Here is a 26,256-nt window from a genome sequence, read left to right as displayed (position 1 = left end):
AAATTAATTTTATACACTGAAAGGGGTGATTGGAGTAGAAAAAAAAGGTTGTAAAAGAAATTTGGTTTAACATGTTTTCAGCTAGGATTAGGATGCATATCATATGGTATTGTGACGCTTATCTAAAAAAAAATATGGTATTGTGACAAAACCATTGAGTGTATAAGCAATTTAATTCTCAGGGTAAACTCTCAAGTTTTTTTAAGTTAAAAATTTTTGTCTCAATTCTCCTTGTTTGTTTTATGAGTTAGTTTTGAGTTTTTTCCAGGTCTAATCTGAAGGTGCTTGAACGTTTCATAACTCTTATATTATGTTTTGTGAGAAGCTCAAAATAGAGTTATTTTTTATGGTGGTAATTTATCTAAGGACCGTGGAGTATGTTCTAGCGCGGGCTGCGTCTCTTCATTTGTTGTCGCGTATTGATATGTCATCTTCGCGCTCCTTGGCGGCTCAGAAGGTGGCTTGGAGACGTCATTCTTAGGAGGATAGTTAATTTTGATGCTTTTGTTTATGACTCTTGTGTGGGTGGTGTTGGCATGATAACTCGTGATCATGATGGAGAGGTCTTGGCTTTAACGACATATTTTCCCATTCATATTTGGTCTCCAGGGATTGCAGGGGCTCTTGGCCTCAGATGGGCGATGTTGTTAGTGATTGACCTTGGTTTTAGGTCCGTGTGCTATGAGACATGAACTTTGTAACTCTTTTAGTTGTGGAGGTGTCATTCCAGAGTCTCTTTTTATATAAATCTAATTAGTCAGAATTGTCGTACTATTTTAGTTTTGTTTGAATGAGTTGATCTTCTTTTTGTATGTAGAATTGATAATTCTGCTACATACTTTTGGTCCAAGAATGTGTCTACTCATGCTAGTGTTCTAACCTTGTGTCGTCTTGATTCTTGAATGTAAAATACCTTTAAAAAGTTAAAATTATATAAATTATTCTTTTTAAATAACTACATATGTAGTGGTTAACTCATTTTATCTCTTAATCATATGGCGAATGTTTGATCCTTACCCATGAGAATGAAACGCATATTGTGAACAGTTATTTGGTGCTTAATACTCACACCATAAGTGAGAAGTGAGTAGATTAGTCATTGTTGTCAGCGGTAAATATCATTTATGCTAAAAAAATTACTTTTTAAATGAGCCAAGTAAGCCTTTTTAGCCATTACCTTTTCTAACTTTCTTCCATCCCTACTTCCAACTATGAAGGTATACTAATGGGGACGTTGCATCTCACGTGAGGTGCTCCTGGTGGCGCCGTCTCTCTCTCGAGCTATCGTAGGTGGGCAACATGCCAACAAGGAAAGAAACACAAAGATAAAGGGGCCGAAACATGTAGGAGAAAAACACCAAGGTTGAGTTGAGAAGGTTTCACTGCCGTTGTTTTTTCTTCTTCTCGTGTAAAAAACCTACCTCCGATCCAAAATCGCTATCACAATTACACAGCACCACCATTACCCTTTCTCCCCCGATCCCAATTCCGATTAGGGGTTCGGAATTCACACAACAAGACTCTACAATTTCCCCATTTCATCACTACCCATTTCTCGTCTCTCTCTCAGGTATGTCAATTCACCCAAATCTTGATCTCCATCTCAAACCCTAGCACATTTCTTGAATCCCTGATCTTTTTTCTTTCTTTCTTCTTCAATTCCCTCGTATTGACTTGCCTGCTGGATTACTATGTGCAGAGGGGATCTCCGATCAGGTGGAATTTCATTGAGGGTTTAAGGTCTCTGCGAATTCTGACCAATGGAATGTGAATCTTGATCAGGCTCTCTCTTGTTTCTTGTTAGTATTGATTTTCATCACTTCCTCACTATCAATTCTACCTGCAACACTGTAAATTCTTGTAAAACTTTACTTCCTTATACTGGTTTTGTTAGTCTACCTTGATTTTCAATGGCTAACCCAACACAACCTAATGTTGGGTTCACCCCTTCAAACCCAGACAGACAGGGTCAAAACCCTGACAAGGGTCCAATTCCCCCACCTCTTAGTTTTGCAGCTGCACCTAGATTTCCTCCACCAAAATTACAGTTACATCAAGATCAAGCTTCTCCCCAACCCGCTAAAACCCCGAGCCCAAACCTTGTTTCACCGGCTAATGGGGTTACCACTGGCAGTCCAGTTCCTCACCTGAGCACCCCTCCTGGACCCCCTGTCTTCTCGTCGCCCGTCCGTCCGGCTGCTGTTCCGTTTCGCACATCGCCTGCATCACCTCAGCCACTTGCTTTTTCGTCAAGCTCTTCTTTGCCAACGTCATCGTCGCCCCAATATTCCAATGGAGCATTTGATTTGCAGTCCCAAGTTTCTGATAGTATAGCGGACCATGCTCCTGTTGGGGAGTCATCCTTTGTTCTTTTTTCAGCTCATAAGGTATATTCTGCTTTATGTTAATTCATGATCAAGGCATGGAATTTTACATTGAGTTACTGTTCTTTAAGCTTATTATATAATGGGATAAATATTTTTTGTAGATATAAACATCTATTTTCCATTTGATAATTAGGTACTGAAACAGAAGAAACAAGCTAATGTGCCCAGTCTGGGTTTTGGGGCATTGGTCTCTCCTGGGAGGGAGGTCTCAACAGGCCCTCAGGTAATACAGCGTGATCCCCATCGCTGCCAAAGCTGTGGTGGTTATGCAAATATATATTGCAACATACTACTTGGCTCGGGCCAGTGGCAGTGTGTTATATGTCGGAAACTGAATGGAAGTGGTGGTGAGTACGTTGCGGCTAGCAAGGAAGATCTTCACAGATTTCCAGAACTGTCTTCACCCATGGTTGACTATGTTCAAACTGGGAACAAGAGACCTGGTTTTGTTCCAGTTTCAGATTCCAGAATGTCTGCCCCAGTTGTTCTTGTAATAGATGAATGTTTAGATGAGCCTCACTTACACCATTTTCAGAGTTCTTTGCATGCTTTTGTTGATTCTCTCCCTCCAACAACAAGATTAGGAATTGTACTATATGGCCGTACTGTATCAGTGTATGACTTCTCAGAAGAATCAATTGCATCTGCTGATGTGCTTCCCGGGGATAAATCACCAAGTGAAGACTCTTTGAAAGCTTTGATTTATGGTACTGGCATATATTTGTCGCCCATGCATGCTTCATTACCTGTAGCACATTCCATATTTTCATCATTGAGAGCATATAAGTTGAACATACCTGAAGCTTCCAGAGATCGGTGCCTAGGAACTGCTGTGGAGGTTGCTCTTGCTATAATTCAGGGCCCGTCAGATCTGTCCCGAGGGGTAGTCAAAAGGTCAGGGGGTAATAGTAGAGTTATTGTCTGTGCTGGTGGACCGAACACTTATGGGCCTGGATCTGTTCCTCATTCTTTTAGTCACCCTAATTATCCTTATATGGAAAAAACAGCATTGAAATGGATGGAGAATCTGGGTCGTGAGGCTCATCGACAAAATACTGTGGTTGATATTTTATGTGCTGGAACATGCCCTGTAAGAGTTCCTATCTTACATCCTCTCGCAAAAGCATCAGGTGGAGTTTTTATTCTCCACGATGATTTTGGAGAAGCCTTTGGTGTTAATTTGCAAAGGGCATCAGCCAGATCAGCAGGCTCTCATGGACTGTTAGAATTGCGAACATCAGATGATATTCTCATTACTCAAGTTGTGGGTCCTGGGGAAGAGTCACATGTAGACACCCACGAAACGTTTAAAAATGACACTGCTCTTTATATTCAGATGCTAAGTGTTGAAGAAACACAGTGCTTCTCTATCTCCATGGAAACCAAAGGGGATATCAAAAGCGATTTTGTCTTTTTCCAGTTTACTATTCAGTATTCAAATGTATATCAAGCTGATGTGTCCAGGGTCATTACTGTTAGACTGCCAACAGTAGATAGCGTTTCAGGATATCTTGAGAGTGTTCAGGATGAAGTGGCCGCTGTCCTCATTGCAAAGAGAACTCTGTTACGAGCCAAAAACCAATCTGATGCAATTGATATGCGAGCAACAATAGATGAAAGAATTAAGGATATTGCTCTTAAATTTGGCTCCCAACTACCAAAATCAAAACTTCATTGCTTCCCAAAGGAGCTTTCTCTCTTACCTGAGATCCTTTTCCATCTCAGGAGAGGATCGCTATTGGGAAGCATTATTGGCCATGAAGATGAGAGGTCTGTGCTGAGGAACCTGTTTCTGAATGCATCCTTTGACCTATCACTCAGAATGGTGGCTCCTCGTTGTCTAATGCACAGGGAGGGGGGGACTTTTGAGGAGCTACCAGCTTATGATCTTGCAATGCAGTCTGATACTGCTGTTGTACTTGACCAGGGCACTGATGTCTTCATTTGGTTGGTATGCCTCCTATCATCTGTTCTAGCATTACATTTTCTTAGTTGGAATTGCAGATAAATTACTTAAGAGTCTTTATCTTTATATGTCTTTTTGGGGAATTATTAGGATACTAATCTAATTGAATTATTGTTACTGCACTTGCTCTCCTGTCAGCGACAGTACATGTTTTTATATTAGCTTCCTGCTATGTATGACCGTTAACCATTAATGAAAAGGATTATTTCATGGTAATGGATTTGAAATGTCATTGCATTATGACTTGTAGAAAGTAGAAACCAGAGGGGTCTGGTCACAGTTGTTAACAATGTTAAGTCGTGCAATAGCACTGAGCCACATACAGTGGCACATTGGTGCTCATTTTCCCTCAATTTTGTTGTTCTCTTCTGTCTTGTTTTTGGGAATGGGAAGGCTGGCCAATCTTTTCTGCGTTGACATAGTCGCTGCCTTCGCTAACTAACAGCGGATGTGACTGGTGGTGGATGGCTAGCCAAAGAGTGCTACAACTGGCAACCCACACTGAGGGAATAAAACTCAGTTTTTTATTCTTAGTCTCTTGACTGACAAGGTTCAAAACTTTGAACTTGTTGGTCAATAACTCTTAAACATGTTCCTGTTATTAAAATTCTTTACCTCTGACTTCAAAACTTTTCTGACTATGAAACGTTTTAGTGTTTGATGTGTGCCATAAAAAAAACTATGGATCTGCTGGAGTGTTTGTTTTTGGCCGAGAGGCATAGCTCCCTCATGTTCGAGTTCTCTGTTTTATTTTACTCAAGTCTGTTATATTGGGGGGCTCTCTCTTTACCATTGATATAGAAGGGACTAGGTCTATAATTTTCTTAATATTGTTGGATGTTTGAATGCGGTTGTTGTTGAAATAAACCTGACATGAGGTCTGTTTATGAATCTTTAGTTGCATTGCTCTAAATTGTACATTTTGTCTTGATTTTACCAAAATTTTATTTTGGTCTCTCCAGTGTCCTTTGTAACAATTTTCAACCATATAGTTTTAAATTGTTGTAATTAAGCCTCCAATAATTTTTTGTTGATGTACTTTTTCTGGTCTGGCAAAAAACCTCTTCTGCTTATATGACATTCAGTTTGATGATGGGACACCCATTTTTATAACATGGAGACACACGCAACATCACAAATAGTGTCTATACATCAACAAGATTGCAACTTCAATTGCATGCTGAAACACTTGTCGGCATCAAGTTGCTATTTAAACTAGGATATTGAAACTGAAATTTGATTAAGTTAATTAGTCCAGAAGGGTAATTCAGGCTGAACTTTGCGCTCATGAATATAGCATTATATATTTCTAGCTTTTTTTTGTTGGTCGAATATTTTACTAGCTTAAGTGGTAGTTTTATTAACATATTTTTTGTTGGCTGTGTTTCTTGTTTCTTTCCCTGTTTCTAATTTTCGTTTTCTTTCTGTTTGTTTTCTACTAATATATGTTTGTCTAATATTGATGTATGGACCTAGGGTGCTGAACTTGGAGCAGATGAAGGAAAAAGTGCTGCTGCTTTGGCTGCATGCAGGACATTAGCTGAAGAACTGACTGAATTCCGTTTTCCAGCTCCTCGTATCCTTGCTTTCAAGGTTTATTTTTCTTTACTATTCATACCAGTTTCAGCTTCTGCTTTATAAGGTATACACTCTAACATACAGTTTACATTTGAAACAGGAGGGTAGCTCCCAAGCTCGATATTTTGTCTCTCGTCTCATACCAGCTCACAAAGATCCTCCTTATGAGCAGGTGAACAGCCCTATCACTATATTCGTTATTGTGAAACTCATTAGACATGTTGTTTGCCTCATTGATTTCACTTTTGTTTCCTGGTCCAAAAACCAGCGTCAATTTGAAGATTGGTATATTGACATTGAATAATGCTACTTTTGCAGGAGGCAAGATTCCCTCAACTCAGGACATTGACACAAGAAGCGCGGACAAAGCTGAAAAGCAGCTTTGTTCACTTCGACGATCCTAGCTTTTGTGAGTGGATGCGAAGTTTGAAAGTGGTGCCACCCCAACCGAGATGATGACCATTCTGCTGTAGGTGATTTGGTGGGTTAATTTATGAGAGCCCGTAATGGTCTTGGGCATTGAATTTTCCAACTTGTTGCGTATTCTTTGTTGAGTTGTTGACACTGGGTTTTTTCCATGTTTTGTGCAACACAGTGTTCTTGTAGATGTCCCAAATCTCTCGCTTCAGTGCCTCCTTCCATTGATTTTGTTCACCTCCGAAGAAATAATCTTTTTTTTTTGTGTTGGGAGGGGGTGACAGAAATTTTTACAATTTACATGACAGTTAATATGTTTCCATAGAGCAATAATGGACTTCTTTTTATTTATATTTATAGCACTTGATGATGGCCAATTTTTTTTTTTCTCTAAACTCTTTAGTCTGCGAGTATGTTTCGAAAATTGATTTAATTTAAAAAATGGATTTATTGCTTGAAAGTTCTTGTGTATAAGTACTGGAATTAAAATGAATAAATTCAAAATCAGCATAGTTCCCAATCTTAATGAATACTCAGAATCCTCTTTTGACCATGCTTGTAGAACGTCAGGACACAGGAATATTTCCATGAATGACCAACGTTATTAGTAAATTTAAATTCTGTTGACTAACAAGTTTTAGTGTTACAGACTTACAATGTTACCATTCCTCTGAACTGCTATTACTGTATTATGATAAAAACAAAGAAGTTTATATAAACTTCTGTGCATCCATTTGCATTATTCTTACATTTATAGCATGTGTTAAAGGGGGTTTCTAGTCAAATGCAAAAGAGATTTGATTCATATATGTCTCTCGTTTTTCTTTATTCTTTTCCTTTATTTCTCTTAATGTAAGTAAATTGTAAGTGTGAATAGCAATGTAGAATAATCAAATAAAAGTAGGTTCTGCCAAGCTAGAATCTGAATCTTGATAATATATGATGACAACTATTCTCTCAAACCTTTGAGGGTTAAATACAATGATTAGTAGTAGTGTTTGAGTGAAGATGTATTTTCCCTAATTATCTAAGATACTTACATCAGTCATCTCCTCCCTATATCAATCAATATATATTAGAAAATAATTAAATAGCTTCTCTTCTGTTGACACGTATTCCTTGATTCTAAAACAAATCTTAAAACCGAATTTTTAAAAGATTTGCATTAATTATCTAAGATTTACCTTTAAAAAAACAGATTTTCGGTATTTATTTTGTTAGATATGGAAAATCCGGATCCTAATCCCTAGTATTAATTTTATTCTACTATTTAAAAGGAATAATAAAAGGCAAAAATTTACCCTAATCTTACATTAATGTTGAGAGTGTGTAAGAGTGAAGGAGTGAGTATAAGACAAAAAAGAACGAAAACGACGAGCAATTTTATTATCTGAATTGAAAACGAAAACCCTAGTCTCTCGCAGCGCCACAATCGCTCTCGCGCGTTCCACTCACCTTCGCCGGCTTCTCTGCAACCGGTAACACACCCTCCGTTTCAATCCAATACCTTCTTCTTCTTCTTCTTCTTCTTCACCACTGAATCTGTATCGTTTCTCTTTTTTCGCTGTTGCAGGATCTCGTGTTCATCGTTCACAATGGCGGGGACTGAAGCCAAAACCAAGAAATCTGATTCGAAACCCCAAAAGCAGCAGCAGCAACAAGGTAATTCGCAATTCGCATTGCTCTGATGTTCGTTCCTGCATGGTTGTAGCGTTTCACGGTTTAACGACGACGATGCTTTGCAGGTGGTGGGAAGAAGAAGGAGGTGAAGAAAGAGACTGGGTTAGGGCTTACGCATAAGAAGGCTGAAAACTTCGGAGAATGGTATTCCGAGGTATTTGACCTGATCTGTGTTTGGTCAACATTGCTAATTTCGATCTGATAGTGTGTGTGTGTGTGTGTGTGTGTGTGTGTGATGTTTGACTTTGGCTTTCGATTGATGAATCAGGTTGTTGTTAATTCGGAAATGATTGAGTATTATGATATTTCTGGTTGCTATATTCTGAGGCCTTGGTCCATGGCCATATGGGAGATAATGCAAGTAAGTTTGTTTACAAGGATATAGTTAATTGCTTTAATTTGCTAAGCTTTCTGTAGCTCGGAATTGCTTTAACTTGTAATGCAATGTGCAGGCTTTTTTTGATCCAGAAATTAAGAAAATGAAGATCAAGAACTGCTACTTCCCTTTGTTTGTGTCTCCTGGAGTTTTGCAAAAGGAGAAGGACCATGTTGAGGGATTTGCTCCAGAGGTCAGAGTTTGTGGTTTTGTTGCGCCATGTTATTTAGAATATTATCATTGAATGATTATTCATGGAATTTGGTTTGCTAGTAAAGTTTTGGAGATCATTGCATGCCTACATGATTTATTTTCCTTGGACCAAGTTTTCTTAGTGTCTGTTTGATCTGGAGTGGGGAAAGTCCAAAATCATGGATTAAGCGAAAGCCTGTGTCTAGTAGCTTTTGTTTGAGCAATGAGTTTTTAATTCTCAATGCAAAGCCAAACATACTATTAACCAGGGACATACTGTGCTGGATAACGGGATATACCAACAAAAAAATATTTGAATCGGTATTTTTAATGATTGCTGGATAATAATCTATACAGCAGCATTGTTTTCTTGAATGACATTTGATTTTCAAAATATTAATATTTTTTGGATTATGTCTTGCTCATTTTCCAGGTTGCTTGGGTGACTAAGTCTGGGGAATCTGAGTTAGAAATTCCTATTGCTATTCGCCCAACTAGTGAAACCGTTATGTACCCCTACTACTCCAAGTGGATTAGGGGGCATCGTGACTTGCCACTGAAACTCAATCAGTGGTGCAATGTTGTTAGATGGGAGTTCAGCAACCCCACACCATTCATCAGGTACTGAGTAATCTTTCCCCCTTTTTTTCACCTTTTTTTGTTTCTCCATTTTGTATGCCTATTTGCTGGCCACATTTGATGTAATGAACACTTCCAAACTTAATTAAAAGACTTCAATTTTGGGGTTTTCAGCTTTGTTTATGTTTTCCACAATGCCTTGAAATTTTACTTGTTAGTTGTTACCTTTATGAATGGATGTTCATCTGATAGTGATTCTGATGAATTGGTTACAGTGAAGCAGGCTTACAAAATATGTTTTTTTAAGTTTATTTTCAATCTTAAATTTGAAAGGAATAATTATTGTTAAATATGATGTCAGATATTTTTTCTATAATTCTGTCACTTTTGATTTACATTGTAGAACTTGTTTATAGTCCATCTTGTGCTGCTCATACAATTTTCGATTGCAGGAGTCGTGAGTTTCTTTGGCAGGAAGGACACACTGCTTTTGCAACCAAGGAGGAAGCAGATGCAGAGGTATTTTACTAAATGGTTATTTTTAGGAATCTCTCCTTTGTTTTATTTTCATAACCTGCCTTAATTTTGTCATTTTTTGTCTTTGAATGTCTAGTGAGAGTTGTTAAGCACTTATCTCATATTGTGCTTTATGAAGCATTCTGTTTTTTTTTAAACGACTTTTATTATATTTCTCTACCTTCCCTTTCTTGTTGTTTTATAGTACTTAAATTAGCTATGAACTTCCATTTGGCTCCTGGTGCATACTGCATACTGCATACTATTTTCTTATACTCATGAATTCATATTTTCCACGAAAGAATGCAGAAATCCAATCTTTTGAAAATTTGTTTGAAAATATTCTAAACTATTGTTGTTGCAGGTTCTTGAGATATTAGAATTATATAGGCGTATATATGAAGAGTATTTGGCAGTTCCTGTCATAAAGGGTAAGAAAAGTGCGCTTGAGAAGTTTGCTGGTGGACTTTACACTACCAGTGTTGAGGTACATGTTTGACATTCTTCTCAAATACTGATGTACTGTTTGAATGTTGAAAAGTTGTTTACAAAATTTTGATGTTGAATTTTGCTAGGCATTTATTCCAAACACAGGTCGTGGTGTACAAGGAGCAACTTCTCATTGTCTGGGCCAAAATTTTGCTGAAATGTTTGAGATTAACTTTGAAAATGAGAAGGGAGAAAAAGCAATGGCCTGGCAAAACTCATGGGCCTATAGTACTCGAACGGTAAGCCTTGATTTCTTGATTAGACATGCATTGGAGGATTACTCTATATTAATTGCATCTACATTCCTGGCTGTTATTTTATCAGATTGGGGTGATGGTTATGGTTCATGGTGATGACAAGGGATTAGTGCTTCCTCCTAAAGTAGCATCAGTTCAAGTCATAGTGATTCCCGTGCCTTTCAAAGATGCTAATACTCAAGGAATCTATGATGCTTGTGCTGCAACTGTGAATACATTATGTGAAGCAGGTATTCGTGCTGAGTCAGATACTAGAGATAACTATTCTCCCGGATGGAAGTATTCTCACTGGGAAATGAAAGGCGTTCCTCTAAGAATTGAAATTGGGCCAAAGGATTTGGCAAATAAGCAGGTTATCAACTTTCTCCTACCGTTCTCCTGATTTTCATAAATGACATTTTGCTTTTACACTGTCAGTTTTCTAACAAAATACCAGATAAATTTGTTCATATTTTTCACAGGTTCGTGCTGTTCGTCGTGATAATGGAGCAAAGATAGACATTGCTAATGCAGATTTGGTTGAGGAATTAAAGAAGTTGCTGGATAATATTCAGCAGAATCTTTTTGATGTTGCCAAACAAAAACGAGATGAATGTATTCAGATCATACATACATGGGATGAGTTTATACAAGCTTTGAATGAAAAAAAGATGATCTTAGCACCTTGGTGTGATGAGGAGGTATGGATCGTATAGTTTCGTCCGAATATGATGATTCCGGCATTTTGATAATATGCTTGACAAGTTTGATTTTTAAGGCATTGCCTTGTTTTATTGCCTAGTCTCAGCTTTTATTTATACTTGTTTGGCTATCTGATTGTGGTCAATTATGATTTATTTAGCTTAGGTACATTTTTATGTGACAGATATACAAAAAAAACTATCAAAACTGTCCTTGAAAGCTTCATTATCAGTTTAAAAAATAATGAAGCATATTTCTCCTTTTTTTATAACTAATGATGCATATGATTGGGCAACCCTTATGAGCTTCCGTTTTATAATTTCCTTTCATCATGCACTTCATTTGCTAAAGAATGTCATACATACCAAATAAAACTGAAGATGAAGTTATCGTTCATGTCATCTTTCTTTGAAAAAAGTGTTGATATTTTGGAAACCTGATTTTGCAATGTATGTTACTCATTAGACATTACATAACCGTCTTAATGTCTTATGCATAATGTTCAAACATGTCTGGCCATGTATGGTGTGTGGTTTAGTGTCTTGATCGTAACAGTTTTCGGTCAATCATAATGCTTCAGGAGGTGGAAGCAGATGTCAAAGCAAGGACAAGGGGCGAGACGGGAGCAGCTAAGACCCTTTGTAGTCCCTTTGATCAGCCAGAACTCCCAGAAGGTATTTCAAATGCGTGGCGGTGTTATTTTGTGACGGTTAAAACCTTTTTGCAGCTTTAACTTCTATATGGGCTTGCCATGAACTATTGTTTTATATTTCTTATTTTTATCGGTTAATCCCGTTAACTATTTTGGTGCAATTCTCTGATATAGATATAGGAACGATTGTAGCTCTGTCAATATGCATTATGCAATATAGAGTTCTATTCTTCATCCCTTTTCTGTCAGTAAATCTCAATAGTCAATTCATAAATAGAAGACTTTTCTGCCTCTAATGAATAATTGTCAGTATATCACAGTTAATGTTGATGTTGCTTATTGAAATCTTATGTGGTTTGGTTTACAGGCACCAAATGCTTTGCATCAGGAAAGCCTGCGACAAAGTGGTCATACTGGGGCAGAAGTTACTAGATCTTGGTTGTGGTATTTTCTGGAGCTAGTTTGATATTTAACCTTGTCTGATTTGTGGGTTACATAAATATTAGCTTTCTTTTGCTTGAGTACATTTTTGTTTTACTTTGATTTTATACGTTACAATAGAATTCAGGTTTGAAGATGAATATTACATCTGTTGCCATCTAATTATCGTTGGGAGCATATTGGTTCAATACTTGCATTGAGAACAGTGGTTGCGTATGAACATTGAATTTATTCATTTTGATGTGTTGCGAACTTGCTCCTTAGCTACAAACGAACCGGAAATCTTGTTTAACCAATGGGAAAAATAAAAAAGAATCCCACGCATTTGGCATGTCCGGAGTGTATCAGGGGTTGATTAGTTTAGTAGCCAATTAGACTGATAAAGCATGAAATGAGATTGAGCACCTAACTTAATCATCAATTATGCAAAGCACTGCTAAAGTGATGCTACAGAAAGCATGTGTGCAGTATCATTTTTCTTTGTATGTACATAACCTCACCTTATGGTAAGAAGTTCATATAAAGAAAGGATGAAATACACAATTATGTGACTGGGTCTACACAAAATTGCACAATTAAAATGCTTTAAAAAATTCATTGATGTAGTCATCTTGCCGTAGAAATATTACATGTGGCTACGAAGGGAATAGCCATTAAAAATGTAATATATGATTATATGGTGCATAACCTTAGTGCATGTTTGCCTTCTATTTTGAAGGGACAATTAATATAGGGCAAAAGTTTGTGTTTCAAAATGGATTTTGATGAAGTAGAAGTTTATGTAAGCAACTAAGCATATTATAGCTCACGATTTCATTATAAATGCGATATTGTTTGATATCCTTTTACTAAAAATCCTACCAAACATCTTTCTATTGCTCTATAGCAATATTATTAACCGAAAAAATAGATGCATTTGCTAATTAAAAACATTGATACTTTCTGCTGCAAGATTTCGAATTGTCCATGTGCTATTACTATCATATAGCAGTGTTAGAGTTACAGTTTGGTTTATCATCAAGCATAGGATGCTTGACCTTGGAAACCTTAACTTTTCACGCGCCAGAGGTTGAGATGTATGACTTAACATTTTGTTTCATTAACATTGTCTGTTCTAGGAACTGTTCCCTCTTTCTAGACACATTTTTTTCTTAATAAAATAATCAAAATTGATGTTTAGTTAGTTCATTTTTTTTGTGTGCCAACGATCGTCAGTTCAAGAAGCACTTCACTACAAAATACAAATTGACCTTGTTATTTTTTTCTCTATAAGATCAATTTATATTTTGGGTTAGTTTATTTTCCCGAACTGTGAAGCTCAAAGCTGCAATATAAATTAATAATAAAAAGAACGATAAGATCATGCCTTCACTGGTGAGACAACAGCTCTCATGGATTGTTAACTGCATAGTGTGTGTTTGGTTTTCAGTTCACACACGTTCCATGACAGTTTCAACTGAAAAACACGAATTCCAATGTGCGAATGTGAAAGTAACTCCTAGGTTCCGTTGGATTGAAAGTGTTTTCCAGTTGATCTCAACTGAAATCCAAACACACCCATATTTGTTTTGTAACTACATCACCACAGGATAGGAAAATGATGAAGTTCACTTTTTTCTTCCTTGTTGGCCAATAAACGACGATGTTCACTTCGGTCCAATACAAAGTCCAATTTTGTATTAATATTTTTAACCAAGAAAATGATACTAATAAGTAATAATATTTCATCCTACCTTTTTAACAATGTTAAGTTGTTAAAATTCACAATGGAAAACTTTATTTTAAGCGCCCGTCAACATAAAATTAATACAAATGTTTGTTGATCTATGCATATTATAAAATGTTGTAGTAACATACTTGCTAATATCTTTAGTATCTAGTCCAAGGTTTGATTCTCGAGCGACGTGTGAGAAGAATGTTTTGTTGAGAGAAACTTACATTCTTAACAATATCTCAGGGCTTCGGAGGATTAGTCAGTCAGCAGTGTAATATGTCCGGAAACCAAGAAAAAAAATGGCCTTTTGAGGATGAACTGTGTGGTCCCTGACATTGACAAAAGCATTACCTCCCCATACTTCTAAGTTCCAAACACATGCTGGTTTTGCTTTCTTCCGCTAAAATTTGTGTGTGAGTTTGTCTCATTGTTTCTTTTTCATCTTACCACATTTCACTCTGATCTTTTCTCTTCATTTGTTTGTGTTACAATTTACGACAAAACACTCCACAACTCACTAAGTTGGGGAAAAAAATCCATAACCAATTCAACAAATAGGAGTTCAAATTGTTTGTCACGAGCTTCACATTTCACCTAAGTTAAAAAAGTGATGTTCAATGCAAATTAAATTCATATAAGCAGTTAGCATTTTCTGAAGTTGTCTGTTTCTGTGAGTTGGAAGTCACTGTCTCCAATTTAGCAATAGAATCAGACAGCCACCACTCTTATGCCATGGAAGAGTGAAGAAGAAGCAGAGGAGGGTCCTACAACAGTCCCTTGTCAATGATTTTTACTTGGGTGGTGGTGGTGGCTCTTTCTCAATGACCCACACAATCAATATCAAGCTTGCTTATTGCTGCACATTTTAATCAATGAACTAAAACCTGCTTCTTCTCTCATGTACTTTTGCTCCTTTCACTCTATTTTTTTGGTCTCTTGGTCTTTTTCATCACTAGGAGCACTTGGAATTGGAGGTTGCTCAAAAGGGGAAAGGTGGATTTCAGTCATATGAGGAGACCTTCAATTGTGAGTGCCTTTCTTTTTCATCTTCTGCATTCTCCTTGGAAAGTAACAAATCTCAATGTTATTTTTTTTTAGAAAACCTTCTCAAGCCTAGTAATAGTAGATGTTAAATGGAGTATGATCTAAAAGCATTTTTTTCTTGCATAGATCAAGATTCAAGAATAAAACTACTTGGTTGGATCATCCACTGCTAATTTTAATTTGAGACAGTTAATTGAGCTGCTCAATATTTAAGAATTTGGACTTGGTTAGGGGGAAACTGGGTGGGGATTGGTTTTTCAGTTTTGGTTGTTGTTCCTTCCTCTAATGTGATATTTTGAACCTTTTCTTGTACTATTAACTGTGGAGAAATGTGACTGATCTGAGATAGATTTTTGAGCTCCTCTAACTTGAACCTTCTATGTAGCTCTGTCTAGATCCTACTTGAATTGCATAATTATCATGGTCTTTTTAGTTACTGTGGAGAAGCACTGGAACTGCTGTTACTCATGGCTTAATGAAATTGATGAAAGTCCAAAGTGGGGAAGCTTCTTTCTTTCAGTCTCACTGGTACCCAAAGGTAACTGATGGTGAATCATTTCTCTTGCAGCTAGTGGGTGTGCTTTTTCTTGCATTGTTCTGTTGTAGCCCATGGACAGTGTGGAGCAGCACGCTTTGCAAAAGAAAAAACTTGGAGAGAGTTCGACCTCACAGTGTCAGCATTACCGAATTTGGCGCAGTTGGGGATGGGATCACTCTCAACACAAAAGCATTTCAGAATGCCATCTTCTACCTGAATTCATTTGCAGATAAAGGTGGAGCAAAGCTTTTTGTCCCTGCCGGCCGGTGGTTAACCGGTAGTTTTGATCTCATCAGCCACCTAACTCTGTGGTTGGATAAGGATGCAGTGATTCTTGGATCAACGGTAAGCCACTATTTGTAAATAATTTTGTAAAATGCAGGGCAAAAGAAGTTTATAGATTGTCTGGTTCTGAGTTTGGGAGCCACATAATCACTTACTTTTAAGGAGAAACTATAAGTGTAGCTTAGCTTCTGAGGTTAGCATGCTTTGATTGTGTGCCCAGTGCCCACTGCAAACCTAAACACGCTATTAGTATAGCTACTTTGCTGGCTTGTCTGATGCTTTTCCAAACTAGAATGTCACTTTCAGTTAGTTTTCTTATTCTTACTAATCAATGCTGTAGTGATTTATTTTAGTTATTCAATAACTCTAGGTAATTTCCTCTATGTGTCTTAGTTTTCCATGCAAGAACTGTATTTTATGCACTGGGTTTTTGTCCTAAAATCTTGTTAGGCTATGTGAATGTTTGGAAATTCTTCTATAATTGATTGTAACGTTAGAATCATTTCTCGGGAGAAGCTTCTGTTGCTCCTGAGTTTGAGAACTGATTTTGAGGAAAAAGAATCTGATCAGAAATGTTATAGTCTGCTCACATTATCAATTATGATATGTCTACTGTTGCAGAACTCTGATGATTGGCCAGTTGTTGATCCTCTACCGTCTTACGGTCGAGGAAGGGAGTTGCCTGGTGGAAGGCATAAGAGCCTCATTTATGGCCACAATTTGACTGATGTTGTCATAACAGGTTGGTAATATTCAACAAACTGTTGTATCATCTATACATTTTGGTTTATAGATGTTGTCATTGTCTGAATGAAGGTAATAATGGAACTATCGATGGTCAAGGGAGTATCTGGTGGAGCAGGTTTCAGAACAATACTCTGGATTATACACGTCCCCATTTGGTGGAATTGATGAATTCCATAGGAGTTCTCATTTCAAATTTAACATTCTTGAATTCTCCATTTTGGAATATTCATCCTGTATATTGCAGGTTTGTTCCTTACTGAAGGCCTAAGTTTACACTTTATTCCTTGTATAGGAAAATTTGGTACAAGAGAAACTATATTTCTATTGAGATTAGGAAACATTTTAATATATAGTATCCTAATCATAATGGAGACATAGTATCCTAAATACCTATCAGATATTTTTTCTAATCTTAGTAGAGATATAGTTTCTCTTATACCAGACTCCCTATACCTTGTTATCTGTGCTTCAAGTACGTCTATTACCTTTCTAAAACTGTGCAATAGTGTAGCTTTCATGATTAGGGGGAGATTTGAAAGTTGAAACTGTTTTTCTGGATGGACAGCCAAGTAAGAGTTCAGAATGTCACAATCCTTGCTCCTCATACTTCACCAAACACAGATGGGATTGATCCAGGTGAACTTTCTCCTCTTAGTTCAGAATGTCACTCTGTGTAATTGACAATTTCCCAGCTTGGATTCTCATGTATTTAACTTCAAAATGTGTTCAGATTCTTCTGATGATGTATGCATTGAAGACTGTTATATAAGCACAGGTGATGATCTAATTGCCATCAAAAGTGGGTGGGACGAGTATGGAATTGCATATGGTCGTCCCAGCACAAACATTGTCATTCGCAGGCTCGTTGGAAAAACTCAAACAAGTGGAATTGCTATTGGAAGTGAGATGTCGGGCGGCGTATCAGAAGTTCACGCAGAAGATATTCACTTTTATGATTCATATAACGCAATCAGAATAAAGACTTCTCGTGGAAGGGGTGGTTATGTTAGAAACATCTACATCTCTAACATGACCTTGGTTAATATTGAATACGCTATTACGTTCAATGGTTTATATGGGGAACATCCAGATGATGCTTATGACCCAAATGCTCTACCAGTAATAGAAAAGATTACAATCAAGGATGTGATAGGAGAAAATATCAAACAAGCAGGTATTCTAGAGGGTATAGAAGGTGATAATTTTGTCAACATTTGCCTATCAAACATCTCCCTCAATGTGAGATCAAGCTTTCCATGGAACTGCTCTTATGTTAAAGGATACTCTGACATGGTTCACCCAGAAGCTTGTGAGCCTCTCATGGAGAGACTATTCCCTGAGCATTGTTCAGACTGTTACTATTTGTCAAATCACCAACAGAGTTCAAATAATCAAAGAGGTGCTTGGTTTCTGTCTTGGTAAATTGTGGAGTTTATAGCATTATCCTTCCAAAGCTCACTTTATAGCTGAAATTTGATATTTCAGGTGACATGAGAAGTTGAGTGGAGTTGCTGGCCTGTGATTGTCAACCAGCAGAAAGATACAGAGAGATGATTGGCCTGTGCAGTGACAAATAAATGAGTCATTTATCATAAATAGGAAGTTGAATGATTTCATGTCTTGCATTTCTACCTGTGGCTTTGGAGAAGAGAAACATGAAAGTTTTGTGTTTGATTCCAAGGGAAAAGAATATGTTACTCTGACATAATTCTCTTTTTTGAATAAGGAATCCAATAAACTAACTTCCTAGAAAGGTGGAATCTAATCATTTACATATCTTTTCTTTTACACTTAAAAGGTTAAAGCACATAACTAAAAGAGTCATGCTTACTATTGAATGGTTTGTTTCATGTTTCTTTTAGGATGTTGTTAGTGGGGGGGCCTAATGATCTCAGATCTTATCATGCTGGAAAGTAAAATGATTAGATAAAGGCATATATAAAGTGACATTGAATAGTATATACCAAAAAAGAAAAAGAAAAATGTCATGGGATAGCTGATTGGCCATAAGAAGAAACAGTTTATGCAGTTCATGGCCTGTCATATTTTCACCAAACCATTCCCCATCCTAGTCAAAAGAAAGTGGGACAAATATTAATAGCCGTGTTTGGAAAATCAAACTTCTCACGCTTCATGACAGAATCGATTCTTAGTCTGATAAGCAACTCCTTGTAGCGTCTTAGCAATGGAATCGACTCTGACTTATCAAACGTAAAAACAAACATGCACTAAATCGCGTGAAAAAGGGAAATGTTTTCTCTTAAGAAACAAAGCAAGTTGGCCCTAAATGGAAACCTATGCCTATGAGCACAAAGATTAAAAGTTCAGAGTGTTAAAGTAGGAAAGATAAGTTGGTAACTATGAGAGTATCTCGTATTAAGATCAATAATATAACTAACTTTCAGAACGTATTTTTAAAAATTGTATTCCAGAATGCAATTTAGAGGCATTCCTAGCTAGAATTGGTTTTTGATGCATTCTTTTATTCAATCATCACTAAAATATCTTCTAACTTACATGTTAAATTTCACATAATAATTATCTCTAGTTTTTCTTGCCTTTATATTCCTGTTACATTAACCTGGTGTAGGATTGTCTTTAATTAGTCCAGGACTCCAGGTTGAAGCAAATTTCATTTGTATGAGGCCATATATATGCAGTGTAGCCTTGAAAGCATAGACTTGGGTCGAGTCACTCTATAATATGAATGTTGCTGCCTCAACGCTATCCGAATGACCTACCGTGAAGGCCATACATAATACCACCTTTTCCAAGTTTTTTCCTTTTTAACTCTTCGAAAATAATTAGTTAACTTCCCAGTTCCCACCCTCTCACATGTCATGATCTTTTTCTTTTTCCAACTTTTCTGCAATCTGCAAGCAGATCTTAACAGATAATTTTTTTTTAAAAATTGGTTTGTAATTATTGATACAGGTGACTCTACATCTTTATGGTTATATACAACTCTTATTTTGATAAGATTCTATAAATATCGGGTACCTATTTATTTCTACTATACTCAATTTGTCTTATATTAACTCTAAAACACATTTAAAATGCATTATTTTTAAATAATGCAGGCATGACTTTTACGGATAGTGTTGAAGATGACATTTGAGGGTTGGCCGCGAAACTTAAAGAAAAATTTTCTTCTATTTGTTAGGATCTTTGCGCTTTTCACTTGGGTGTTTGTTTGTGCCTTTATGGTCTTTGGGTGACTTTGTGGTTTTGTTTTATCCATTCCCATTAAATTGTACCTTTTTTTGGTTTTTTATGAATAATCTCTTTCGCTAAAAATGCATTATTTTTTAAAATATATTTTTATTTTTCTTAATATATTTTTCTCATCATGGCATGATATGAAAATCATGTGCACCCTTAATTCTAAGTGAGAGATTAAAGTAGCCAAAATTTTTCCTTTTAAATGGACAGTTAATATGAAATGGTGGCTGTGCTTTATCTTTTCTAATTTTGATAAGTTTTTTTCACCTGCGCCACTAAAATTTTGACAATGTGATCTGCAGCTTCAAAACCAGGGATTGGAGCTTGAGCATTCATGTAGCCCGTCGAGAATGCAATGCTCCGGCGGATTCCCTCGCCAAGACAGAAGTTCGATTAGTTTTGGTAGACGTTTGCTTTTTGGAAGACCCTCCTCCAGATGTTGAAACGCTAGTCCTTATGGACTTTTTGTTTGTTCGTTAGTTTTTGTAGCTTTGTTAGTTTTCAGATGAAGAAAAAAATAACTTCAACTCCTATTAAGAGGTTGGACACAAAGTGAATTAAAAAAAAGATAATAATTATGATTACGTCCCCTCTTACGTGAAGTGAATTGGAAACATTTAGATTGTCAATATCAACACTATATGGTTCAAATTAATAAGTTTGAATGAAAACCAGATCTTTGGTATAAGGACAGATTGCAGTAGGTGTAATCACAGCCTCAAAAGATTAAGATGATAAAAATCCAGACAGACAATCAGAAATTGACACGCGTCCCTATCCATTACACTATCATATTTTTCTCTCTCTCCTTTCTGGCCCTCACGCGCCTTGTCTGCGCGTGTACAGCCAATAAAACCGCGTCACGTGGCGATCCGGAATCAGTTTCAACATGTTGAGCTCTCTCAACACCTCTCTCCTCCACATCATCTTCAATAAAACTCAACAAACCACTACACTATCTCAACAAAACTCAACACCTCTCTCAACACCACTATTGTAAACAGTAATGATATATACACACCTCATTTTTAAAACACTTCATTTCCACCTCTTTTTGTTTCGATCTCTCTCCTCTTACCATCTATCACATCTCATACTTTCTCTTTCTTATTTTTCATTTTCTTCCTATCTCTCTCATCATTCCACATCTTCCACCTCAAAAGAGAGGTGTGTAAATAACATTACTCCTATTGTAAATGGTCTTAGTGCTTTCTGCACACTCATGTCCGTGCTAGTCCCCACTTGTTCACTTTTCCAAGTTTTTCATCCACGGCTCATGAGGAAAAAGAAAAACCTCCAAATATTAGAGGATAAAAATCTTATGCTAAAGGGTATTTGCTTCAATTGAATATAATTTATTTTGCTTATAAAAAGAAATAATGCATCCGTACCTACAACTTATTACTCCCTCCGGTCCTATTTATAAGCAATAAAAAAAAAATTCACATAGTTTAAGAAATGTAGTAAAACTAGATAAAATGTATTAAATTTGTCTTGAATCAAAATAAACTTCCAAAATTACCCTTTGTTATTCGTGTTGGAAAGTGGGAAAGAGAGAGAATAATTAATGAGACACATTCTACAAGTTAGAATTATAAGGGCATCATTGGAAAAAAATAATTAATATAGCTCAAACTTTCATTTGGTTCTTATAAAAAGGACCAAGATTTTTCTTCTCTTTCATGCTTATAAATAAGACCGGAGGGAGTATTATATAGAGGAATATTAGATGCTCCTGAATTTGAAGCCTGCTGGGCTGGGGCAACCAGTTTTGTTGGCTCACTTTAGAATACCGTGGGAAAGCCAGGGTCTTGCGGGTCTCCAGATCCAATTTCTCGGATTTCTACAACGTAACTCATTTTTTTAATATATAATCACACTTTGTACTTTAAAATTGTTATTAGACCCCACGCATGGTAGATGTAGGTTATGCTTTTGGGATCTTCAAAATTAGCATGTGCTGTTCAAGATCAAGAGGAAATTAAATATCCATCATTTGGATCGTCTAAATCACAAAGTGGGGTGAGTTAATATAATTTCAAATAAATGGATAAAATATGTAACAAATTTTTTTTCCTTATTATTATAAAAATTTCTTTGGTCCCCTATAGTAATGAATTTATGTACCGTCATGAATGATTTAAACAACCTCTTTATTCTTATATATATTTTCAGTTTTAAATATAATGTATATAACTAGTATGAGTTTAATGGGAATGCACTGTCAGTGTAAAACTGTTTTACACAGACAACCAATCACAACATAAAATAATATTACATAAATGACATATAATCAAATACCATGAAAAAGAACTACGATAATAGAATCAAGTTAATCATTACGAGAATGGCATGGCACTTAGAATTGAGATATCTCCCTTCTCCGACATGTCAAATAAAATTGAAAGAAAGAGTGAAGAATGTGAAATGTGAAAATGTGGAATAAAATTAGGGGTTTAGAATTTACATGGGTTAGGTAAAAACATTAAAAATATAGTATTATTGTATGTTTGAATTTCGGGTTGGGTTGAGTGAATTATTATTAAATTCAATATCCGATCCGAAGTTGATTGGATTATAATAAAATTCGTCCGCTGATTGATCCGTTTGCCCAATTCAACCAGTATTTTTTTTCATTGGATTGAGATGGATCAGACAGGTTCATTGGATTTACCAAACTCAACTCATATGCACCCCTAATTCAAATTATTTGTTTACATATATAAATATATAATATAACAACAAGCCAAGATCGAAGGCCTAATATTCTGCTCCTTCTGTACATATATATAGATTAATATAAACTACATAGAGTGGTTCAAAATTCACACACTAGCTAGCTAGTAGACCTAGTTGGTGGAGAATGTAGTGCATGACTGAGGAAGTTGTGGTGAACCGGGAATAATAGCACTTCCATTATTGCTATTGTTATTAACATCACTACTACTGTTATTATGACCATCACTCCCTCTTATGATTGATGAGATTGCTGCTGCCAATGCTGCAGTGAAGTTCGGATCCGAAGCAATGGCTGCACTCATTGTTTCAACCGTTGGTGGTCGTTGTCCTAGTTGAAGAAGGGGGAGAGCCGCAGGTGGTAGCAGCTTCTGCTGGGAGAGCAACATAGGGTGCCCTAGTGGAAGAGGGAATGTGACCGCTGCACCAGGTGGTACTCGGTGAAGTTGCATGGGGTTGTGGTGGTACTGGTGGGTAAGGTCAAGGGTGATCGTTGGGAACGGTGCAGAAGCTGATAGGGTTGCCACTGAAGCGTAGGGCAGTGAAGAGAAGTATCCTGCTGAGGTTGTTAGCGCTTCCTTTGATGAGGCGGCTGTTCCTGAAAGCAGCATTTTCGCCGCAGCTGAAGTGGTGCTTGCCATGGCAGTGGCAGGTGGTGGTAGAGGGTGGTTGTGATTGCCTTCATAGGTTGTTATCAGCACTGTCCTGTCCTCTGCGCACCTTTGCACCTGTTATGCAAAAGAATGGAATAAAAAAATATATTAGTGGTTGCGTTACCGATTTAAGAAACGATTACACATCTCTTTTAATAAATATCTTTTTTAAAATTTGAATTTATACTCTTATCTTTATGGAATATCTTATTTGCTTTACAAACTGATGACCAACTTCTTATTCTTATTCGATTCCTATGGAATAAGAATATGATATCATGAAAACAATAATCCTATATACAAAACTAAAGGCATATATATAATGAAAATTAACTTAGGATATAATTAATTAATTACCTGCTTGCGGACTGGGCATCCTGAACCCATAGTGCAACGATAGTAGGCACGAGGACAAGGGTTACCCTTGGCCATTTTTTGTCCATATTTCCTCCATTGACATCCATCACTAATCTGAAAGGAAAATTTCCAACATATATAGAATATTAATGTTGCATTACTTAAATAATTTCCACATGCCCATTCTTTTAATCATATTTCAAATTAAATGCATTACGTACCATGGGAGCTTCTGATCTTGCACGCACGGAAACCCTGGCTTTTCTGAGCTGAAACTGGTCACCGGCAACGTGTTCAGCAGTTTTGGATTCTTCTAACTTGGGTGAGCCCAAACTCTGTGAGGATGACCGGTCAAGCACATCTCCAGTAGGACCAGGACAAGCTTGCTGCTTTCCAAGATCAGCTGGTTTAGTAGTCAAATGATGATGGTCGCGTTTGTTTGACATCACTTCCTTATTGTTTGAAGGAGAAATTGATGCCTCGCGATCACTCTTATCATCAGAATTAATTGATGCATCAATTTTGACATCTAATTTTGTGCATGGTCCTGGGTCCACATATTTTTGTCCCGCTATCATCCCATTTATTTCGATATTCTGCTCCACAATTATCTGTTAAGTGCCATGGATTATGGATTTTAATTGTTGGTATATAAAAGCATATATAGGTTTTGACAGTTTTATCTTATTAATTCCCCCCTTTAATTTGTTTTTTTAAGACCACAGCCGCATATTTGCATTATTTGTTAGCTAGATTACACATAAATAAGAGAGACAAGACTTTCATTCATATGTGAGTTATATAAAGCCAATTCTGTGGTAGTAGTAATTGTTTTACTATTAATTGTTTCTTAAAATATTGCTTTATAGACAGCACAAATTAAAACTTTTTTTTTTTAGTACATCGAAAAGATAAATTGCACCCGTCATAAATCGATTCATGACCTCCTACCTAACTCATATGTTTCTCAGCTCCTATCACTTGAGTTATCTTACGGGGACATAGATCGCCGAAACCTAATAATTATGATAATATTTATAGTGAATAATATATATGAAGAGAAATAGTGAGAAAAAAGAGGGTGGGTAATGTCAAATATGATATTTTTTAATAAGCCAATTGCATTCAAAGAAATTGGATATTGTTTAAGTGTATAAAAAATGACATTGTTTTATGAAGTGTGAAGGCGGTGGTTTTATAAGAAAAAAGAGATTATTCTGTGTTAAATTTTTAATTAATTAAGAAAATAAAATAGAAACGTATATCATGTTGTAAAGAACCAAACAATAATACTTCTTAAAAATAATCTAATACAATAATTAATTATTGACTTCTTGCGCAAACAAACCCAAAATAATAAAAACTAGGTAATGTAATTTATATTTTTATATATATAGCTAAGTTTAGAAGAAGACAGGAAATTAAAGGAAGCTAGGTAGAGAGACTAGAGAGCCATGGTTTATAATTTATATATGCTCTGCACGCTACCTTGTTTGTTTGCTGACTAAGAAATATGGAGAAAAGGGCACACAAACACGGACATACATATCATGCTTTCGTTATATATCTATCTGCTAGCTAGGAGAAATTTAAATAAAGTTTACCTGATCGACATGAAAATTGAAAACTAGTACCCTTAGTTTAAATTGAGCTCGTGAGTTAAGATGAAAACGGATAGAGATCATGTGGTGGAAATATATTTAGTTATATACTACTAGACAGATACCTGATGATGAGGGTTTTGTTTGTGCAAAACGATAAAGTGCAGGTGAGCTTGTAGTTGGTTATAGCTTTTGGTGATCTGGTCCAACACAATTCTCAACTTGTGATTCTCTTCTTGTACTCTCCGCAATTCACTTTCAACTCTACTCAGCTGACAAGATTAATAAAAAAATAAATTCCAAACAATATTTATATAACTTAATATTATGGGTATTTATGGCCCTAGCTAGCTATGATGGATATATACAAACCTCAGTTTCAGTATTTTCTTCACCATTATTTGCAGAACTTGAGCATGTTAAATTCAGTCCAGTCTGCATATATTAATTAAAATGGATTTATTCAAAATTCGATTGATCACACAAATCACTATCTATATTATATATATATATATATATCTGAAATCTTACGTTTACGGGGTGATGAGTGACGAGAGATGGTGATTCATGTTTGGTGATGGTGAGATGAGTGTCACGTTGATCTTGATCATACTGCTGTTGCTGTTGTTGTTGGTGGTGATCATCATCAGCAGCAGCAGCAGCATCTTTGTTGCTATTATGAGGATGAATTTTGAAGAAATCCATTTCTTTGAAGGGAGGAGGAGTAGGAGGATCTGTGTTGTTTGTGGAACAATCAAGATTGAGATTGTGGCGGTGGAAGTCGCCGCCTGAGCTTAAGAAGGAGAATTCACGGCGTTGATGGTGTCGGTTCTCCTCCATAGTTTTAGAGAGAGAGAGAGAGAGAGAGAGAGAGAGAGAGAGAGAGTTGGTGTGTTGCAATGAAATGAATGAATCGAGAAGTGGCTGGTAGTTCGTGTGTGTGTTGCCAATTACTATCAATATTGAGGCTTTTCAACGCCAAGGTGGTTTTTAAATGTAGTCGCAGCGCACACCTTCCCTCTTGGACCTTGAACTATGGGGTGGGGTCCCACAACACATGAGAGATCCAAGAGTGAGTGAGAGAGAGAGAGTGCTGAGATTAACAACATACAAATGACGTCAGCACTATGTTAGAAAGTGGAAAAAAA

At 36.5% G+C, this 26,256-nt stretch overlaps 4 protein-coding genes across 7 annotated transcripts; 3 read left to right on the top strand and 1 right to left on the bottom strand.

Annotated features, from left to right (window-relative positions):
• Positions 1 to 1,218: 1,218 nt before the first annotated feature.
• LOC130730991 (protein transport protein SEC23 A) lies at positions 1,219 to 6,699 on the top strand. 2 transcript variants are annotated; one of them, XM_057583167.1, is made up of 7 exons: positions 1,219 to 1,570; positions 1,700 to 2,387; positions 2,521 to 4,338; positions 5,830 to 5,946; positions 6,032 to 6,103; positions 6,250 to 6,412; positions 6,527 to 6,699. In XM_057583167.1, exons 2-6 carry the CDS (start codon positions 1,911 to 1,913, stop codon positions 6,385 to 6,387), a joined length of 2,622 nt encoding a protein of 873 aa, XP_057439150.1. In that variant the 5' UTR covers positions 1,219 to 1,570; positions 1,700 to 1,910; the 3' UTR covers positions 6,388 to 6,412; positions 6,527 to 6,699. The 2 variants fall into 2 exon arrangements, with proteins under 2 accessions (XP_057439150.1, XP_057439149.1); XM_057583166.1 differs by having other exon boundaries at positions 6,250 to 6,699.
• Positions 6,700 to 7,667: 968 nt separating this feature from the next.
• On the top strand, positions 7,668 to 12,446 carry LOC130730989 (proline--tRNA ligase, cytoplasmic). Its single transcript, XM_057583163.1, has 13 exons — positions 7,668 to 7,826; positions 7,922 to 8,010; positions 8,094 to 8,182; positions 8,297 to 8,389; positions 8,481 to 8,597; positions 9,030 to 9,217; positions 9,628 to 9,694; positions 10,056 to 10,178; positions 10,267 to 10,419; positions 10,505 to 10,789; positions 10,899 to 11,117; positions 11,699 to 11,792; positions 12,138 to 12,446. Exons 2-13 carry the CDS (start codon positions 7,944 to 7,946, stop codon positions 12,200 to 12,202), a joined length of 1,560 nt encoding a protein of 519 aa, XP_057439146.1. The 5' UTR covers positions 7,668 to 7,826; positions 7,922 to 7,943; the 3' UTR covers positions 12,203 to 12,446.
• Positions 12,447 to 14,215: 1,769 nt separating this feature from the next.
• Positions 14,216 to 18,372, top strand: LOC130730990 (probable polygalacturonase). Of its 2 annotated transcripts, XM_057583165.1 has the most exons (7): positions 14,227 to 14,951; positions 15,538 to 15,852; positions 16,414 to 16,534; positions 16,609 to 16,783; positions 17,105 to 17,175; positions 17,270 to 17,938; positions 18,025 to 18,372. In XM_057583165.1, exons 1-7 carry the CDS (start codon positions 14,934 to 14,936, stop codon positions 18,039 to 18,041), a joined length of 1,386 nt encoding a protein of 461 aa, XP_057439148.1. In that variant the 5' UTR covers positions 14,227 to 14,933; the 3' UTR covers positions 18,042 to 18,372. The 2 variants fall into 2 exon arrangements, with proteins under 2 accessions (XP_057439147.1, XP_057439148.1); XM_057583164.1 differs by lacking the exon at positions 18,025 to 18,372 and having other exon boundaries at positions 14,216 to 14,951; positions 17,270 to 17,961.
• Positions 18,373 to 22,461: 4,089 nt separating this feature from the next.
• On the bottom strand, positions 22,462 to 26,071 carry LOC130730988 (probable WRKY transcription factor 47). 2 transcript variants are annotated; one of them, XM_057583161.1, is made up of 6 exons: positions 25,640 to 26,071; positions 25,481 to 25,543; positions 25,234 to 25,380; positions 23,729 to 24,118; positions 23,508 to 23,621; positions 22,462 to 23,225 (listed from the first exon to the last, which is right to left on the bottom strand). In XM_057583161.1, the coding sequence occupies exons 1-6, from the start codon at positions 25,946 to 25,948 to the stop codon at positions 22,611 to 22,613; spliced, it is 1,638 nt and encodes a 545-aa protein (XP_057439144.1). In that variant the 5' UTR covers positions 25,949 to 26,071; the 3' UTR covers positions 22,462 to 22,610. The 2 variants fall into 2 exon arrangements, with proteins under 2 accessions (XP_057439144.1, XP_057439145.1); XM_057583162.1 differs by having other exon boundaries at positions 23,729 to 24,103.
• Between the last annotated feature and the right edge of the window lie 185 nt (positions 26,072 to 26,256).

The sequence above is a fragment of the Lotus japonicus genome, chromosome 1 (genome assembly GCF_012489685.1).
Source record: "Lotus japonicus ecotype B-129 chromosome 1, LjGifu_v1.2".
Lineage (NCBI taxonomy): Eukaryota > Viridiplantae > Streptophyta > Magnoliopsida > Fabales > Fabaceae > Lotus > Lotus japonicus.
The sequence above is the reverse complement of the archived record's forward strand: the minus strand, read 5'-3'. Positions and strand labels throughout refer to the sequence as shown.

Excerpts from the sequence above, each read along its gene's own strand:
- LOC130730988 (XM_057583161.1), bottom strand. The coding sequence starts at position 25,948 with ATGGAGGAGAACCGACACCATCAACGCCGTGAATTCTCCTTCTTAAGC. Across the intron at positions 25,381-25,480 it reads AAGAAAATACTGAAACTGAG|CTGAGTAGAGTTGAAAGTGA; the intron begins GTTTGTATATAT and ends TAATCTTGTCAG. Across the intron at positions 23,622-23,728 it reads CAAGATCAGAAGCTCCCATG|ATTAGTGATGGATGTCAATG; the intron begins GTACGTAATGCA and ends TTTTCCTTTCAG.
- LOC130730989 (XM_057583163.1), top strand. The coding sequence starts at position 7,944 with ATGGCGGGGACTGAAGCCAAAACCAAGAAATCTGATTCGAAACCCCAA. Across the intron at positions 8,183-8,296 it reads TCGGAGAATGGTATTCCGAG|GTTGTTGTTAATTCGGAAAT; the intron begins GTATTTGACCTG and ends TTGATGAATCAG. Across the intron at positions 11,793-12,137 it reads TCAGCCAGAACTCCCAGAAG|GCACCAAATGCTTTGCATCA; the intron begins GTATTTCAAATG and ends TTTGGTTTACAG.
- LOC130730990 (XM_057583164.1), top strand. Across the intron at positions 16,784-17,104 it reads ATTCATCCTGTATATTGCAG|CCAAGTAAGAGTTCAGAATG; the intron begins GTTTGTTCCTTA and ends CTGGATGGACAG. Across the intron at positions 17,176-17,269 it reads CACAGATGGGATTGATCCAG|ATTCTTCTGATGATGTATGC; the intron begins GTGAACTTTCTC and ends AAATGTGTTCAG.
- LOC130730991 (XM_057583167.1), top strand. The coding sequence starts at position 1,911 with ATGGCTAACCCAACACAACCTAATGTTGGGTTCACCCCTTCAAACCCA. Across the intron at positions 5,947-6,031 it reads CTCGTATCCTTGCTTTCAAG|GAGGGTAGCTCCCAAGCTCG; the intron begins GTTTATTTTTCT and ends CATTTGAAACAG. Across the intron at positions 6,104-6,249 it reads AAGATCCTCCTTATGAGCAG|GAGGCAAGATTCCCTCAACT; the intron begins GTGAACAGCCCT and ends CTACTTTTGCAG.